Genomic DNA, 19,665 nt, shown 5'->3' with positions numbered 1-19,665 from the left:
CAGCAGAGACATAATGACATAACAGGACTAGATATCCCCCTTCCTAACAGCAGGAGCCAAAGGAAGGCCAAGACGGCTAGATTACCCTCAAGTTCAATAGTTCTAGGAACTTGTCTTTAAAATGACATATTCATATCCCTGGGGAAACATCAAGATGGCCTCTATGGGTTCAGTGGACACAGAACAGATACAAGGGGTTCAGTTCAAAGACCTTCAGGTCATTTGTCGGTATTCTACTAAATTGATGTGGTCTAAAATGACTAAGCAGAACTGAAGTGATCAATTTGTTTCCCTCCCTTTCACAGCTGCTACACTGCTCCTCACACTTGCTCAAGCCCCATCATAGGCCACTGCCTTAGAATGGGAACAACTCCAGAGCACAAGATACAGAACGCCTAGCCAGCTTCTGACAAATGCAAAGTGCTGGCTACAAAGTCTGCACCTTTTCTCTTTTAGGACTGATAACTAATAAGGCTGTGAGATGTACACCTGTGGTATTTGTTCTAAAACTAAGATTTCACATGGGCACAGTAAGCAGAGGTGTGTAGATGGCAGAGATAAGGGGATGAGGGGATGAAGAGTTTAATGTCATCCTTGGCTGCACAATGAGCGACTGCTCATCAGATCTGCTCTCTTCAGTGTTAGCCCTAGTATTTTTTTTTTTTTTTTTTTTTTTTGGTTCTTTTTTTTGGAGTTGGGGACCGAATCCAGGGCCTTGCGCTTCCTAGGCAAGCGCTCTACCACTGAGCTAAATCCCCAACCCCCCTAGTATGTTTTTTAATAACTACCTTAGACTTTGATGCCTCAAGAACATTACATAACAGCAGGGTAAAGAATAAATCGACTAATGTATTATATTATTCTTGCAATAATTTTGGAAGTGAATAAAAGAATGCATTGTTATGTTTGTATTGGTATTATTGCCTCTCGGGTTTACAATTCGGAAGGAAAACAAAGTTATTTATGTATCTTCTCATCAATGAAACCCTCAAAACTGATCTAAAATTCCATATATGCTTATATAAATAAATATATATGATGGGTCACATTTATAAAAGATGCTCAATACTGATCCTTTTAAGACCGAGGTCTCATTATATGGCCCAGACTGGCATCAAAATTGGTAATCTTCTGCCCCTTCCTCTAAGAATACTGACTTTTGATAAATGACCTGGTACTCCTAGTATTTCTCTGCAACTGACTCAACTATGCTATAAAAACTTTAATAACCAACTGAATCTCTTTCTTACAAGTAGGACATGAAGCCCCAGACTTCTTCAGTCTCCTGGCACAGTGGAAACATGTAGTCAGATGGCTCGTCTTCCCATGAATAATGTTCCCATCCCGAGGCCTTTTTTCACATAAGCTACAGGGCTTCAAGACATTCTGGAAATCTTCCATACTTTCTGTTTCCGTCTTCTGCTCAGAGAAAATATCTGTTTGTTCTCTTGTGCTTGAGATGATCTCTTGGCTTTCAGAACTATGGGCCAAATCCAAAAATTCCACTGAGTTGCAAGGGTCAAACCTGGGCTTTTCCTCCTTTAAATATCCATCTTTAGGCCTAACCACAGGAGCAGAAATGGTTCTCCGACAATCGGGGACATCGATTCCTTCATTGTCCTTCTTTTCAGGTATGGCAGTGATATTAGATGTAGAGAGAGAATGAGTTAATTTAGAGCAATCCGAATACCAATCCTTCCTCAAGGCCCAGCAACGAAAACAGTACCTCTTGCTTGGAGAATTAAACTTCTTGCATTCCGTACACTGCCACTCATCCTACAAGAGGTTAGGTGAAGCCAGTGAATACTACGGTAAAGAAGATGCTGAGACAAATGTGTTCACCATCCCCCACAGTAATAACAAATAATAATTTTAAAACAAGTCGGGCCAAATTCGCATTTCCTTAAGTGTTTGGCAAGACATCCCAAACCAGAGGTCCAACCTGAGACCTAAACAAATTTCACAGTCACGAGGAAGAAGATCTTTGTAAGAACAGCCTATATGCTCTTAACCACTGCTCTTCCAGAGGTCCTGAGTTCAATTCCCAGCAAGCACATGGTAGCTCACAACCATCTGTAATGGGATCCCATGCCCTCTTCTGGTATGCAGGTGCACACAAAGAACAATCATATACAATCAATCAATAAACAGACAAAACAGGTTAAAAAAGAGGACACTACAGCTTAGTGAAATTTAGATGCCTTGCTTAATTACAAGGTAGTTATTTGGAATTGCCTAGTTTTGACAGAATCAATGGTTTAATAACACACAGACTGAGGGTTGGGGATTTAGCTCAGTGGTAGAGCGCTTGCCTAGCAAGCGCAAGGCCCTGGGTTTGGTCCCCAGCTCCGGAAAAAAAAGAAAAAATAAATAAATAAATAACACACAGACTGCATTTCTTTCAGGATGTGGTAGTCTGAATGAATTTCCCCTACAAGTCTCTAGCATTTGAATACTCAATCCCCAGTTGGTGAACTATTGGGAACAATTAGGAGTTATGGCCTGTGTTAGTATGAGTTTAGTTGAGAATGGCCCCCAAAGGTTCAAAGATTTGAATGCTTCCTTACTAGGCAATGGCACTATTTGAAAGAATTAAGAGGTATAGCCTTGTTGGAGGAAGTGTGTCACTGTAGGTGGGCTTTGAGGTTTACAAAAGCCCAAGCCAGATCCAGTGGCCCTCCCTTCTTGCTGTCTGAGGACTGAGATCTAGAACTCTCAACTACTTCTCCAGGACCATGTCTGCCTGCGTGCCACCCTGCTCCCTACCATGTTGATAATGGACTAAACCTCTGAAACTATAAGCCAGCCCCAATTAAATGTTTTCTTTGATAAGAGTTGTCTTGGTCATGGTGTCTCTTTAGAGTAATAGAACAGTGACTAAGATACGGCCTTACTGGAAGAGGTATAACTGGGAGACAGCCTGAGGTTTCAAAAACCCCCCTGCCTCCCCAGTGAGTTCTCTGCTCCTTGCAGTTTACTATGTGAGAAATCCAAGGTGCCCTCATTCTGCTATCACAGGCTCTAACCATCGAGGACTGTAGGAGTAATTAAATGCTTTCCAAGTTGCCTTGGTCATGGTGTTTTATCAGAACAACAGAAAAATAGCAGATGCACAGGACAAAGACCAAGCACCGCAAGTCGTTACTCAACTGTCTAGAACGAGAGGCAAGAGACATACAACACATGTTAAACTCAACACTCACCAGTTTAGGACCCTTCAATCTTGTATGAAATACTATATAAATACTCAAAAGACCATCATAGTAATTTGGAACTCATAATTGAGAGTTTGCTAGTTTAATTGCCATTGCTTTTTTTATAGTACATAACAGGGCTTATTAAGTCTAATGGCATCTTTTTGATGACATACCATCTATTTGCTTAATAGCTTTTCTGTGCCCAAGTGCCAAAGAAGTCTGGGTAAGATAAGAACATTTATCTAGTTATTTGTATCATGGTCAAGAACATTTATCAGACCGATTATGGCCCACTTATCTTTGCAAAGAATTACCGTAATAGTCAATAGTAGTAGGGATGGACAGGGGGTGAGAAACAACACCAGGAACAACCTAGAGATCTACCCCAAGCAGCAAAATGTGAAATAACCTTTTTATTGAACTCTATCATCTGTTTCCATTGTGAGTAATCTACAGGGGAAACATGATTCAAAAAGGAAGAGGAAGAAGAAAAAATTCAAAGTATACACTTGGGTTTAGATTTGTCACTTGGTAACAAAATCTGTTACCTAAAAGCTGAATTATCAACTCTTCTTCAGTAACCCTCCATTTATATCAACTTCATGGAAACGAAGCTGCTTCACCTGCAGTGGGGCTTTGTTGCTGCTGTTTGCTATTTCTATGGGGTCTCTGTGTAGCTCTGGCGTTCCTAGAACTTGCTCTGTACAACAGGCAAAGAGATCCCACTGCTTCTGCTTTCTGTGTACAATTTTTAACAGATGCTGATTAACTGTTTTTGTACATTAAATTATAGATCTGTCCTTAGATAAGAAAGTTGTTCAAGCCAGGAAAGTAATGGAGGGCTACTCTGCACAACTCTGCATCAGTCCTGCTGGATAACCAAAGAATTTGTGTTGTCACTACACTATGGGTTTTTGCATGTGTTTGTGTGTACACTGTGGGTCCAAGGATCAAATTCAAGTGGTTAGGTTAAGGCTTGGCAGCAAGCATCTTTGTCGTAAGACACAAGTGTGCCATAGCACGCTCTTGGAGGCCAAGGGGGAACTTTAGGTATGGTTTGTCATCTCTACCCTGTTTAAGACAAGGTCCCTGTCATTTGCTACTACATGTGCCAGGCTAGTTGGCCTTCAGGAATTCTTCTGCCTCCACCACCCTTATTGCTACAGGAGTACTGGGATTTCAGACATGCACTCTCAAGTCTGCTTTCCATGGGTTCTGGGGATTCAAAAGAAATTCCTTGTGCTTCATAGCAAGTGTTTCTCTAGTAAACTATTCTCCCCATGCCCTGTCCAGAGTTTTGTTAGCAGAACAGAGATAGTGATCATCTTTTCCAAAGTAGAAAAACATATTAGAACAAATTATTCTTTTATCTTCTCAAATTCTAATTAAAGGCTTCTAAAGAAGATGAAATGTAAAGTTCCCAACATATCTTAGTAAGTAGGAAAAGCAGACAGAAACAGGAAGAAAAAAAAGACAGTCTAGGATGCACAGGAACTAGGATTCAGCTAAAAATTGGCCACAGTAAAAACAGCTTTTACCTCAGAAGTGACTTCCACATCAGTATCATCACTTAAGGACTTGGAGTCCTCAAGGTCATCATCTTTTCCCCCTTCAACCATCTGTGAAGGAAAAGAGACCTCATCAGAAACGCTAACCTGCTTTACAGGAGATTATTTATCTGAGAGGAAAAATGATGAACAGCTTGAATATAAAACTCGCTCCATCCCACATAACTACCACTTAAAAAGGAGAATATAAATGTGAGACCTTGATCCTATAGACTCATGGCTGACATTTTAGTAGCACAAATGACCAAAAAGCAGCCACAAGGTTACCAAGTACCTTCTATATTCAGAAATAGGTGTCCAAATTCATAGCTTCAAAGAAAATGAATGCCAGAAGTATAAAAGCAACAATTCCTATGCCGGGAATTTCATCTTGTGTGTAGTAGCCACAGGGAATGAAATGGGAGCACTTTAAAGCTTTACTTTTCACACTCAGAAAGAAAGCCATGTGACAATCTGGCTGCCTTACAAAAGCCTGCCCACACACCAGGAATCAAAGCCAGTGTGCTACTACACACCTTTAATCCCAGCAGGCAGGAGGCAGAAGCAGACAGATTTCTGTGAGTTCCAGGCCAATCTGGTCTAATAGCGAGATTCTGCTTCAAAAGAAGGAAAGGAAAAGGGTATGGGGAGAGGAGGGGAGGGTAGAGGAGGGGAGGGGAGGGAAGAAAGAAAGAAATGTGGATGTTCTTGAACCCCATAGTGGTGCAGACCCATAATCTCAACATTCTGTAGGGAAAGACAAGAGACTGCCAATAGTACAGGGTCTACTTACTGAGTCTGCACATTGGGTTCCAGATCAAATAGTGATACAGAGCATTCCTTTCTCAAGAAATAATTCATTACCTAGGCATGGTAGTGCAGGCCTATACTTTGTGAAAGGCAGAGGGATCTTTGTGAGTTCTGGGCTACCCAGGACAACATGGACAAACTCTGATTTTCTCTCAAAAGTTCAAGTATTTAAGACCCATTCTTTTATATAAAAATATCCAAACTGCCATCTTCATTTCAGTCACTAATATTCCTGCCGATGTTTATGATTGGTTTAGAGAGTCTAATACATATTTATAGCAAACAACACAAATTCCTATGAAAACCTGTATGAATGAGATAGCCCAATTTAAGCCACCATTTGTTTTTTGTTGCTACCTTTATCTACAGTGGTATTTATTCAGTGGCTTTTTTTAGTAATTTATTTTTATTTTGTGTATTAGTGTTTTGCCTATATGTATGTGTGTGGTGTCAGATCCTATTGTTACTGACAGCTGTAAGCTGCCACGTAGGTATTGGGATTTGAACCTGGGACCTCTGAAAGAATAACTAGTGTTCTTAACCACTGAGCACCTCTCTGGCCCCTCAGTGTCTTTCTTTAAAGATCTTTCTTCAGTTAGTGTACAGTGACAATGGGTCTTGTATGACACTTCCCACCGTCAGTGGACACTGCTGAAGCCTGTCTCCGTGCTGAGCACTAGCTCTGCTGCCTAGTCTTCTGACACCCACGCTGCTACTTTAAGTGTGTGCCTTCACTGTGATACCTTTTTAAGTTCTTTTCAAGATAAGGTTTCTCTGTGTAGCCCTGGCTATCCTGGAACTAGCTCTGTAGACCAGGATGTCCACAAACTCAGAGGTCCACCCTCCTGCCCCTGCCCTCCAGTGCAGGGATTAATGGTGTGTACCACCATAAACAGGTCTAATTTCTTTTACTTTAAACAATGTGTATGTATGTGGCTTTAATCCTGTGAACAATGTTCAAGGAGACCAAGAGAGAGCATGGGCCTGAGAGACTGAATGCAAGCTCTTGGGGAGAACAATGGAAGCTCAAGCTCCTATCCTCATATAGGAGAAAAATCACACTGACTTTAAAACAGGTCTTAGAAATTAGCTTTTTCCAATTTTGTTATGAAGTGGTTACAAAGCTACCAAAGTTCTCTAAATTCAAGAAGTCTCTTCTCCTGTAACAGAAAACTGTTAAGGCCATTTATAGTTTTGCCTTATAAGCAAAAGTTTCTAAAAGAACCATTCCATAGTGAGCCCACTGAAGTGGAGGGGCAGCAGGTCCCTAACATTGCAAGAACCTCTCCATGAATCTTGGCTCACTTCTGAGGCAGCCTTGTCTAACGATTTAAATCTTAAAACTGAGGACAGTTCTAGAACACAGACAGACACCGGGTGAGGACGCTGGCACATACCTTCTTGTCTCTCGTTCTCCCTACTTCACTTGCTTGCTCACAGTTAGCAGCTTCAACTTTTACTCCAACACCTAATTGCTCTGACACGGTCTCATTTAAAAACCACAAATCGTCCGTAGTGTCTGAAACAATGGCAGTACCTATATCCTAACAGAGAAATAAAAGGAGCTTTGTAACTGGTGACTTATCAGACGCTGAGTCAACGTAAAGCCACCCAGAGAGCACCATCCAGAGAGCACCACGGCTCTCCTCAGCAGGATGTCCTCACTCAGCAGGTCTCTACAGAATGGACAGATGCAAGGGTACCTGACAAACAATTCTTTAACAGTAAATGAGGTACAAAATACAAGAAATGGTATAAAAGGAGCTTAAAAGAACTTAACAGTTGTTCTACTAAACAGAATGCACTCTACAGTCATCTCCATAAGTGAAAATCTAGAAAAGTCCTGTGCTTTCTGACATATCCTTCCTAATTTAATGCCAATGACTGCTTTCCAGAGAAACACTGATGCAATCCCATTCTTTGAACATGATACTTTTAAAATTTGTGTTTCTTTTTGAAAAATAGTTTCATTATGCAGTTCTAGTGAACCTGGAATTCACTGGATTCAAACTCAATATCCTCCTACCCCAGACTCTAGGTGCAGTCTACACACATATACCACCACACACAACTACTTTCTGAAGCTTTCAACAACATCCACCATATACAAACTTAACTTACTGCATTCACCTATACAGGTTTTTTAAAGATTTATTTTTATTCTGTCTGCACAGGTGTTTTGCTGCATACAGAGCCCACAAGGACCAGAAAAGGGCATCCTCTGGAACTGAGCATCACCAGCTGTGAGCCACCAAGTGGATGCTGAGAAGTAAGACTAGGTCCTCCGTAAGAAGAGTAAGCATTCTTAGTCTCTAAACCACCCCATTATCCACATGATATTTTATAGAACTTTGTACTCTGCCATTTAGGAATTATTTACTGTATACGAGTACTCTACCCTCATGTACACCTACACATCAGAAGAGGGCATCAGATCCCATTACAAATCTACCATGTGGATGCTGGGAATTGAACTCAGGACCTCTGGAAGAACAGCCTATATGGTCTTAATCACTGAGCCATCTCTCCAACCCTGCTCTGCTACTGTTATGCTATTACCAAATACTGCTAGTACCAGTTACTACTGGTGTAGGTACAGTAAGTAATCAATGAAAAGGCTCTGGTCTTACATTTCATTGAGAGTAAACAAACAATAAACACAAATGTAAAAACTAAAGTAGCAAGAGCAATTGAGACTATCAATTAAGATAACTAATTAAGGTAAGCAAACAAATGATGAAAGGGATGTTTATGCACTACTACTCACACACACACATACACACACACACACACACACACACACACACACACACACACTCACACACACACCATTAATGGAGTGACTATGGACATCAGCATGAAGGTTTCACATAAAACTCTTCCATTCCAGTACATACTCAAAGGACTCTAGGTCCTACCACATACATATTTGCATATCTATGTTTACTGCTGTACTTCTTCCAAAAGCAAAGAAATGGACCTACCCTAGATGTTCATCAACAGATGAATGGATAAAGAAAGTATGGTACATAGAGACAACAGAATCTTATTCAGCCATAAGAAACAAATGACATTCTCAGGCATTGTGTTAAGTGAAATAAGCCAGGCTCAGAAAGATATATACTGAATGGTGTGTGTGTGTGTGCGTGCGTGTGTGTGTGCGTGCGTGTGTGTGTGCGTGCGTGTGTGTGTGCGTGCGTGTGTGTGTGCGCGCGCGCGAGCGCGCGCGCATGTGGTGGTGGTGGTGGTGGTGGTGTCTTGTAAAACCACCAAGGAAAATAGAGATAGTCATTGAATACATGTGACATGAAAGCAAGTGGTGGTGGTGGAGGGGGCTACTAAGAGGGAAGAAAAGGACAACAGTAGACGACATAGGAAGGGAGTAGAGATGAAGGACCACTAAGGATGATCCATAAACCCTCCAAATCAACTGAGTAAAGTCCATATAACTCAGAGACAGAAACAGCAAATGCAAGCACAGGGCTTACACAAGTCTACAGCAGGTCTTCTGTGTATATATTACAGTTTTCTAGTTTAGTATTTTTATGGGATTCCTGAGTGTGTGAACAGAAGGGCCTCTAATTCTTGTGTTCTTGGGCTCTTTTCCTTCTGTTGATTTGCCCTGCCTAGCTTCAATGTGATGGTTTCTATCTTATATTTTATTTTACTAAAAAAATGTAAATGAGCCAGGTGGTGGCGGCACATGCCTTTGATCCTAGCACTTGGGGAGCAGAAGCAAGTGTATTTCATAAGTTCGAGGTCAGCCTGATCTACAAAATAAGTTCCAAGGCTACACCATGTCTTGAAAAACAAAAACAAAATAAACAAAATATATATAAATGAAATTACTAATTACTTCTGACACCCTCACATATACATGCAGGCAAAACACCAAGTCACATAAAATAAAAATAAATTTAAAAATGTTGATTCAAAGAGATCATCAAGACTCTGTCCATGGAGGAAGACACCAAGAAATGAAGCTTCCCTCATGTCTGTGCATAGTGGCCTTGCTGGGGTGGAATGTGGATCAGTCATTAAAATAAAGCAAGCCTTTGTCCACTAAAAAAAAAAAAAAAGTTGATTCACATTCTAAATGTCCAGCTTGCTTTTTATTATTAAAAGTACTTTTGTTATTAATAAAAGCATTTTTACTTCAAAGAAAAATGATATATGAAAATGACATAATGAAGCCCATTACTTTATATCCTGCTTTTTAATGCACTCCCAGTCCCATCCTTACAAATCCTTCTCCCCATTGCCCCCTCCACTTGGATACAACCCCACCCTGGGACATCTAGGTTTAGGACGACTAGGCATATCCTCTCCCACTGAGGCCCAACCAGGCAGTCCAGGTAAGGGGAAGATGACCTAATAGCAGGGAACAGAGACTGAGACAGCCCCACTCCACTCCACTTGTTAGGGGATTTTTTTTTTAACTTTATATGAGTACACTGCAGCTGTGTTCAGATACACAAAAGAAGGCATCAGATTCCATTACAGATGGTTGTGAGCCATCATGTACTTCCTGGGAATGGAACTCAGGACCTCTGGAAGAGCAGTCAGTGCTCTTAACCAGTGAGCCATCTCTCCAGCCTGGGAATTTATTTTTTTTTAATGGTTTGTTTTTATTTACATTGGTGTTCTGCCTGCATGTACATCTGTGTGAAGGAGTCAGATCCCCGGAAACTGGAACTACAGATGGTTGTGAGCTACCATGTGGGTACTGGGAAATGAACTCAGGACCTCTGGAAGAGCGGCCAGTGTTCTTAACTGCTGAGCCATCTCTCTAGCTCCCTTTATATACTAACTTTAAACATTTTTAAAAAGGCTTAAGAAAAAAAATGCCAAAAGAACAGGATAGCTGGAGAGGAAGAAATGTTGAAGGTGGGGTCATGCAGGGTTACCACTTAGGAGTGGACATCTAAAGGTAAGAAATGGATCCCTATGGGACATACAACATAGTCATCTTGGAATCAGTTATGAGGACTCCTCTAAAAAAGAAGTTACATTCACATTCTAAATCACAAAAAGGAAAGAAATAGATTTGAGGGGGATGTTTCACAAACCGGAAAACAAATTTAAGTAGCCTCAAGAAAGAAGGAGTTCTGAACTAGAGCATTAAAAAGCCGTGTGTCTGGAATACAGGCAGTGAACAGTGGAGACTGATACAGACTGATGCAGACTGATGCAGACTGATACGGACTGATATGGACTGATGCAGACTGATGCAGACTGATACAGACTGATACAGACTGATGCAGACTGATACAGAAGCTCTGCAGCTATTTCTTCATCCCGCTGAAGAACTATAAACATGGCAGTAACGCAAGGTAAGCATTTGAAAAATGTACTGTTGGGGGCTGGAGAGATGGCTCACAGGTTAAGAGCACTGGCTGCCCTTCCAAAGGTCCTGAGTTCAAGTCCCAGCAACCACATGGTGGCTCACAATCATCTGTAATTGGATCCGATGCCCTCTTCTGGTGTGTCTGAAGACAGTGTCAGTGTACTCACATAAATGAAATAAATAAATCTTAAAAAAAAAAATAGGAGTATCAGGTTTAGTTCCCGGATGGCAGCTCACAACTGTTTGTAACTCTGGTTCTAAGAGATCTTAGAGGGGTTGGGGATTTAGCTCAGTGGTAGAGCGCTTGCCTAGCAAGCGCAAGGCCCTGAGTTCGGTCCCCAGCTCTGAAAAAAAAAAAAAAAAAAAAAAGAGAGAGATCTTAGAACCTCCTTCTGGCTTCTGGACACCTGCATAGGCAGTATACAGACATATATTCAGATGCTCATGCATACATTCATGCACTAAAAATATTTTTTAAAAAAATCAAAAATATTAAAATCAAGAAATATAGCTGTGGTGTGAAACTGCTCAACCACATACATGAAAAACACCAATGGTACCAGGTGGTGGTAGTGTATATCTTTAATCCCAGCACCAGGGAGGTGAGACAGGTACATCTCTGAGCTCCATACCAGCTTGGTTTAAGTGTATATGATGGAGAAGAAAGTCAGCATCTCCTGTAGTTTAGCTAGACTTATTAAGTAGAAAGAAAGATAGGGAAGACTTAAGAAAAAGAGGTTTCATGTTCAAGGTCAAACTCTGTAACAGTGGGGGTTCAATGTGGAATTTAGAAGTCAGGACTACATTTGAGCATCATACACATACAGATCAAACAAAACAGTAAGAGCTTTAGCAACACAGTCAGAGTAAAAGAACAAAACACAAAGCAAAAACAGCTCCTCAGATGTCACTTTTACCTGATTTGTCTGTAAATCAGTTGAGCCATTACTTCTAGGTATATAGTTGTTTCTCAAATTCCCTAGAAACCACCAAGGCAGGCCAGCAACATCCCACTCCTCAAAATCAAGATCAAGCCTAGATGTCTCATCTTGAGATAAATGTTCTATCAAGTCTTCATCTACAGAAATCAAATGAAAATAACTATAGGTAATATAGAAGAACCAAGATTTTTCTCAGAATACTTAACAATCTTTGTAAAATAAGTAAAAAGAAACTCCTATTCTCAGTAAGAAGGAAACAGAAATCAAATACCTTAGTGGCATGTCTCAAACCTCCCATTTAGGTTTCATTAGCAAGCAGGAACACTCAGGACACAAAACTCTAAAAGCATCTGAATGTGCTGTTCTAAAAGGATTTCAAAATGGCCATTTTCTGAAATTTTTAACATCCCAACCCTGTAATAAATAATGGTGATGATTTAGAGCTAGGCACAGTAGTATACACCTGCCTTCAATCCCAGCACATAGCATGCTCTGGCTTTAGCCAGGGCTGCACAGTTTAGACTCCGTCTCAAAAACAAACAAAAACAGTATCATTACAATGATGCAATCTAATGCACCTTTTGATACTGGCTTAGCCACTGGATTACAAATGGCAATTACATAGTAGCCCAACCCCTGAGGTCAGGGAGGTACAGACCCTATTGGGAGTAAAAGGTTAAGAAAGTCTTACTGGTGGCACATATTTGGGACAGTTATCAATAAAGCTTGCTTTGTTAGGTAACAACCACTATCAACAGAGAACTGTCCAAATAAACACATATATGTGTCTTTTCTGGATCAAGGGCTCTTTGAGAAATCAGTACCTGAAAGTCCCACAGATAACAAGGCCACCCGTATTTTAAGTAAAAGACTTGGACAGTTACTAAGCTCCTCTTGTCAGAGGTCATCTTTTTCTTCCCATTTGCTAGTCTTAATGTAGTACTTTACCCTTTCCCTACTTTCTCCCTGTCGTCCACCTCTTCCCAATGCACTGGACCTAGTGAAGGCAGTCACAGAAGCATAAACATGCCCAGGCATATACAGTTCAAAGATTTCTACAACCAACTGGTCCCTGCCAGAACACAGTTTAACTAATTACATCCTGCTATCATCATAAGACATATTTGTGGCCAGAAAAACTTCAATTACATTTTATCCATTCATTACTTTAATGATCAGAAACTAATTCCCAAGACAGAATCATTAAAGTTATACTCAATGTATTCAAGCTCTACAATTTAGTATAAAAGGAATATGAATGATTATTTCCACAAGTAAAATGTTGTCCTGTCTACCTGTAGATCTTGCTGAAAAGTCTAGAACTATTCATTCCTAAATTTCTATACAAATTACACATAGTGTCCAGATTTTTCTGAGTAGAAAATATGAATTTGCAGTTAAATGAAATCACACATTTAAAGGACTGAAATAACTTCAACGTAAACATAGATTAAAACCAATTTAAATGTTCAAATACAATGAGAAAACAATCCAGCATGATAAACTATTCAAATTTAATTTAAACTTATAAAACAACTTTAGTAACATAACTTTCTCAGATATAATCAAAAGTCTAATCTACCTTTGACTCAATTATGAACCAGAAAGGAGTTACTAGAAAACGTTATACTATAAACTAGATACCTTTATCATTTTGTACATAAAACAAAACAAAACAAAATACAAACTCCATAATTTCCAAAGATTATGTTATAATATTTTAAGAGAAACTTCCAAAATATCAGTTAACTCACTCACCCTGACCACGTATCTAGCAGGATGAAAGGTTCTATCAGGGCACCAGAAGTTCTCAACTTGCTATGTAATGTCTGCTTCTCTGCTATTACATATATTGTGCTGCTATATATATATTGCCATTTTTTCAAACTTTATCTTTAAAATATTAGCATCTACCTCAAAAGATAAAAGCGAAGTCAAAATATGAAGTCTACAGTAGGTGAAAGAAACTCAAAAGACTGAGAGCAAACTTGGACAACATCCTCTCAAGCTCGCTGGCTCATAAAGGTTCTGTACTACCCACGGCCCAGAAGCTGCCAAAGAATCCCTACTATCGAGATAAATGTCATTTCTAGAAGTGCAAATAAAGAAAGAAAGGACAGAGGGTTAGAGGGAGAAGTCTTCATCCAAAGCTCACCTGCTCTAGAATCTCTGCATTTACGTCGTGAGGTAGGCAGTGTGTGAGTATCATCTTCTTCAGTTCTTTTTCTGGGGTTGGAGCACTCTGTTGCACCGTGCTGAAAGGGAAGGGTGTCAGTTAGTACAGCTGAAATGACTAAGACCAGGGGATGTAGCAGTTCCATTCTGGCTCACCAGTTAGTGTGCAACACAATGGGTTATGCACAAGAAAAGAGAGCTCTAAAGCTGACAAGAATCCTCAAGAAAAGCAACACACACCTCTCAACACCACCAGCAGAACTAGCAGGACCCCAAACTTGGGGAAGGGGAATAACTTGTGTACAAAGGACAAAATACACTCTTGAAAAACAGGTTCTCTGCACAGCCTACTTCCTATTAGGTATATTCAGAAAGAAGCAAGTGACACCCTCATCATATTTCAAGATGATCTTAAAAGTTTCCCTACATTTGAGGAAACTTTTAGGAAATGCCATGACATAAACTTAACTGCAACCAGCCTGCTACAGTCTAATACAGCAATGCCTCAAACACTCAAATATATACCATCTTAAACACACGAATGCGTGAACACACACACACACACACACACACACACACACACACACACACACACACGCAAAGAAATAGAAAGAGAGAAGAGCAACTGGAAGGAGTGAAAATCAGAAGTGCTACATCCCAAAGACACATTCAGAGACTGGAACTCTGTTAAGGGCAGAACAGAGAAGGTTCACTCTGTCCCTGGTCTGTGAACTCCCAAGGGCTTTTCTTATTAAATCCTTACCACATTCATGAAAAGGCCTTGGGAGCCCAAGATCCACAGGTACAGAGAAGGGGCCACTCTGTACAAGAAAAGAAGTCACCGTGTGGTGATTTTACCTTCAGTCGGTCTTGACTTGGAATATCCATAGTGTGATCCTGTGCGAGAGCGAGAGTCTGAGCAGCATCTGGATAGCAAGTAAAACAAAAGGAAAACCTTCCCTGGTAATAACCATTCTTTCCACAAAGACCTCAGCACACAGCCCTGAAGCAGGCTTGTTCTCTAGAGATGGACTTCTACCTGGAAAAGAGTCTCTTCCCAAATGGGGGCAAAAAAAAAACTTCTAAAACTCACAAACCCAACAAAGCCAGGTTAAAAGACAGCACCAGAGCAACCTGGAGGAAGCAGAAGAGGCTGAGTTTGCTGTCCAGGGCAGGTGTTCAGACTTTTATTCAAAAATGTGGTGTTCATCTCTTCCTATTTCAGCAAACTGCCTACTTTATAAACAACAACAAACATTACCTGTCTATTAAAGTTTGTATTTTTAAGTGTTGTATTACAAAACCTGAAAACTAGAAATTTGCCAGACTTGTTTCAGAAAACAAACTTTCATCTTCAAACAAACCTGCATTCTTAAATGCCATGGTGATTCCATGGTCTGAATACAGAATGTTACTAAGTCTTATTCTTCTCAGCAACTACATTTTCCTAAAAGTACTGAATGTTTCTCTCCAAACAATCAACAGAAGCAGAAAGGGAGGCAGAGTAGAGAGAAACTCTTTGTTTTTAGATGTTCTTGTCTTACTATTATGTGTTGTGACAAGCATACACATCAGTCACAGTTGCACTGTGAACTATGGGACAGAAGTCAGTCCTCTCCTTCCACAGTGGGTTCTGTGAATCAAAACTCAGGTCCTCGAGACTGTGTAAGTCCTTTAACCCACTGAGCTGTCACCATGGCCAGACAGACATCCCTATGTTGCAATAGCTGAAGAGGGAAATGTATCCCAAGAACTTAGAAACGTTTCAAGTGAAACAAAACCTAAAAATATGACCACAGGAAAAAACAAGCTACTGAGACACTAACCTGACCTACACAATTACTATAAGCTTCATGGAACTAACAGACATTCAAGTGTGCCTGCTAAGGACTGGGTTCACCAGCCACTAGCAGAGATAGAAAGAAGCCATTCATGAAAACAACAGCATCAATGGACCACCAAGAACCCAGATCCAGACTCTAACTATTCTGACAATTCAGTTGTTTTTCACAAAACAAATGTTTTTCAAAATTGTTATACCATTTCTAGAAGCACTTTTATAGCTAAGTGAGTATAAATTCAGAAATAGCATCTTCTGGCCAAAGTCATCTTCAAAATAAGAAACAAGACTAAACTAACACAATGTAGGTAGAAGTAGGAGGTTTTCTGTTTTGTTTTGTTTTGTTTTGTTTTGGGGTGGGGGGGGTTAAAAGCAATCTGTCGTTATTACTAAAAAGCCTTATTTAGGCTTAACTACTTAAAAACAAAAAGGAAATCATCTAAAAAGCTACAATATAAAAGGAAATTTAAAACTACAAAGCTTGTTATATCTATTTCATTTTATTAATATACCTGGGAAGTTATAAAGAACCACCTTCATTTTAATTAATGACCATCTTCCTCAACAACCAAAACAGATAAAGATCTAAACCCACTTAAAAAGGTCCAAAAATTGTAAGTATAGCACTTTTTTCATTTCTTTCAAATAAAAAAAGCACATGCAATCCAATTTATTTTTAGGTCAACAGAGAGATCCAACTATAAACACTAAGAGAGCAAGCCAGAGCAGACAATCCAAACTCCTTGCAAAATTCCCTGTGAAACTCTATAGAATACACTTTTTAAAAATTCTCTAAAAGTGTTTTGCAGCCATTTCCTAAGGCACTGTAATTACATTACATATGGTCAGTGAGGGATCTCAGTAAAGAACATCCCTGGGGGCTGGGGAGATGGCTCAGTGGTTAAGAGCACTGGCTGCTCTTCCAGAGGTCCTGAGTTCAAATCCTGGCAACCATATGGTGGCTCACAACCATCTGTAATGGGGTTGGGTGTGTCTGAAGACAGCTACAGTGTGCTTATATACAATAAAAAAAATAAAACTTTAAAAAAAAAAAAAAAAAAGAACATCCCAAAACACTTAATACTTCTTCTTTTTCCCTGAAACTGAGGAGCTAAGCAGCCTACACTAACCTGAAACTTTACAGCCCCATCTCTGCCTCCCAAGTAATGGTGTTCACCATTGAGTCAGGATCCTGTGGCTTTTAAGGACAAAATTTCTTCAAAATGACAAGTTAAATAAAAATTAAAATGTTGCAAGAACTTAATGCTCAGAGGGAAAGTATGTGCCAAAAACTGGGGAGGGTGAGCAGCTTGTATTGAGAGTTAAGAGAGGTTAAGGATAGGGCGGAGTATGGCAGAATGGCTAGCACAATCATGGCCCGTGACCAAGATGGCCAAACCACTGACTGAACTGAATAAAATCCTCTGCTTCTTTACCTCTAGAACCTCTTCAGATGATGGCTGCAAAGGTGAACTGAACTGTTAAAGAAATGTTCTTTATAATACACTACAGAAAAAGATATGTGCAGAAAAAGTACAAGAAAGAAAATAAGGAAGGAAAATGTAAGAACTAGCTATGCTCACTTGAAATATTCAGAGGATCAATTAGAAAACAAATTAAGCAATATACAAAACAAAATTATGCAGTCCTTCATGTATTTCAGCCATCAGTGACTTTCCAAAGAAAATTTTAACTCACAAATGACTGGATTTCATTCAATAAAGCTGCCTCTCATTTACAAAGCTCCCAGTCTCAATGTCCTTCAGTGACATGAAAAGAGATTCAGGAAGGGTCTTTGCAATATGTCTACTTCCATGAGCATGACAATGATACAGCAAGACAGTATCATTTGGTCAGTGTTCCTCAAATCTAACGGAGATGAACAGAAGAGGACAGCTTCATTAGAGCGAGAAAGAGTGTCACACACATTTCAGTACCATCTCTACCCTACCTCTTTGGAAACCAGACTCCAAACAGCTAGCTTTCTCCCCATAACTAAGAAATTTGGGGAAGTATTTAAAAGGTCTGGGAAGGGGCTGGAGAGATGGCTCAGTGGTTAAGAGCACCCGACTGCTCTTCCAGAGGTCCTGAGTTCAATTCCCAACAACCACATGGTGGCTCACAGCCATCTGTAAAGAGATCCGATGCCCTCTTCTGGTGTGTCTGAAGACAGCTACAGTGTACTTATATATAATAAGTGAATAAATCTTTTAAAAAAAGGGGGGGGCTGGGGATTTAGCTCAGTTGTAGAGCGCTTGCTTAGCAAGCGCAAGGCCCTGGGTTCGGGTCCCCAGCTCCAAAAAAAAAAAAAAAAAAAAAAAAAAAAAAAAAAAGGTCTGGGAAGGGGCAAATTGACTTACGGATAACAGTTTATTGAGCCAAGTGTGGGGACTCATGCCTGAGATTTCAACAGTCAGAAGGCTGGGAGTAGCAGGTATTTCCAAGCTTGAAGCTAGCCAGAGTACAAATCAAGTTCCAAGCCAACCTGAACTACAATATATGTCATAAATAAGCACACCACCATGTGTGTTTATATAAACAAATTACAAAAATTATTAAAGTGAAAATGTCTTGGGGGAACCTTTATAATGGACCAGAGCAATACTACCAAGAGCCTACATCGTATGTGAAGGCGGGACAGACTTACATAACTAATATGAGACACACAAAGCAGGGGGAGGGAAGGAGTCCAAAGCACCATCGATAAATATCTGTCAGCAAAGACATTTAAACTTGAATTTATCCACTCATTAAGAAATACAAACACAAGGATATAATCTGTCAATTCTAGAACACAGGCAATCCTATAGGACAAATTACAATTACAAATCAATAAACAGGATGAAAGCCAAAAGTACAGTGGCCACAGTAATTTACTGAATAATTTAATAGCTGGAAGTGGAGATTTTGAATGGTTCCAACACACAAAAAAAGCAGGTATGTTAGATTACCCTAATTTGGTCAGTGAAGATTCTATATGTAACAAAATTACCTCTCTCTCTCACACACACACACACACACACACACACACACACACCCCCACACACACACACCACACACACACAGAGGGCAGATGAGTATTTGGTTTTTGCAATAAACCCAATGCAATGTGTGGACTTTGTTTGGATCATCACCTAACAAACCAAAAATAAAAAAAGTATTATTACTTATGAGTACAGTAATAATGTGGTTATGTTTGAAGGGGAAAAGTCCTTATCTAAGAGATTTTTTTTAAATATATCATGATGAAGCAAATATATAATGCAACATTTATAATTATTAAGTTTAAGCTGGGCCTGCCTGCCTCCACAGACCAGAAAAATCTATCTACTAGGAAGACAGTCACAGGGGAACCCACAAATTCAAGGCCTGCCTTTGCTACAGAGTGAGTTAAAAGGCCAGCATGGGCAACTTAGGAAGCTACTCTCTCAAAATAGTAAGCAGAAAGCTAGAACCATAGGTCAGTGGTAAAGTGCATAAACACAAGGCCCTAGGTTCAATCCCTTATGCTGCATAAAGAAAAACATCCCATCTAGGATATAGACATCGTTCCTCCTCTAAGCTTCAGTATGACTGAGTTCATCAGTGAGAACTTACTTAACAGTAATACCATGCTGTATGACAAACAGTCATACCAACATCCCTGCAGTCATGTCATAGACAGCACTCCATTTCATCTTGACCCTGGTTCCCATCATTTGCTTCCTTAAACTCAAAGCTTCAATACAAACTGAAGAAACATATAACATACCTGTGTTAACAGAGGCTGACGTAACAAGGTTCTTTCTTAGCATGTCATACAGAGGGC

The 19,665-nt window shown here is 39.9% G+C and overlaps 1 protein-coding gene across 2 annotated transcripts in view; it reads right to left on the bottom strand.

Annotated features, from left to right (window-relative positions):
- Positions 1–885: 885 nt before the first annotated feature.
- Positions 886–19,665, bottom strand: part of Mdm4 (MDM4 regulator of p53) — a 34,557-nt gene continuing 15,777 nt past the window's right edge. The window contains exons 5-11 of one of the 2 annotated variants that reach the window (XM_032915672.1): positions 19,609–19,664; positions 14,876–14,943; positions 13,998–14,097; positions 11,819–11,979; positions 6,952–7,098; positions 4,736–4,816; positions 886–1,776 (exon numbers count right to left, since the gene is read on the bottom strand). In XM_032915672.1, coding sequence (XP_032771563.1) covers positions 1,207–1,776; positions 4,736–4,816; positions 6,952–7,098; positions 11,819–11,979; positions 13,998–14,097; positions 14,876–14,943; positions 19,609–19,664 — 1,183 coding nt within the window. In that variant the 3' untranslated portion in view covers positions 886–1,206. Of the gene's footprint in view, positions 1,777–4,735; positions 4,817–6,951; positions 7,099–11,818; positions 11,980–13,997; positions 14,098–14,875; positions 14,944–19,608; position 19,665 lie in introns of those variants that run through there. The other variant, XM_032915671.1, reaches the window with a different exon arrangement.

The sequence above is a fragment of the Rattus rattus genome, chromosome 10 (genome assembly GCF_011064425.1).
Source record: "Rattus rattus isolate New Zealand chromosome 10, Rrattus_CSIRO_v1, whole genome shotgun sequence".
In the NCBI taxonomy this organism is placed as follows: domain Eukaryota; kingdom Metazoa; phylum Chordata; class Mammalia; order Rodentia; family Muridae; genus Rattus; species Rattus rattus.
This window is presented reverse-complemented; position numbering and strand designations above follow the sequence as displayed.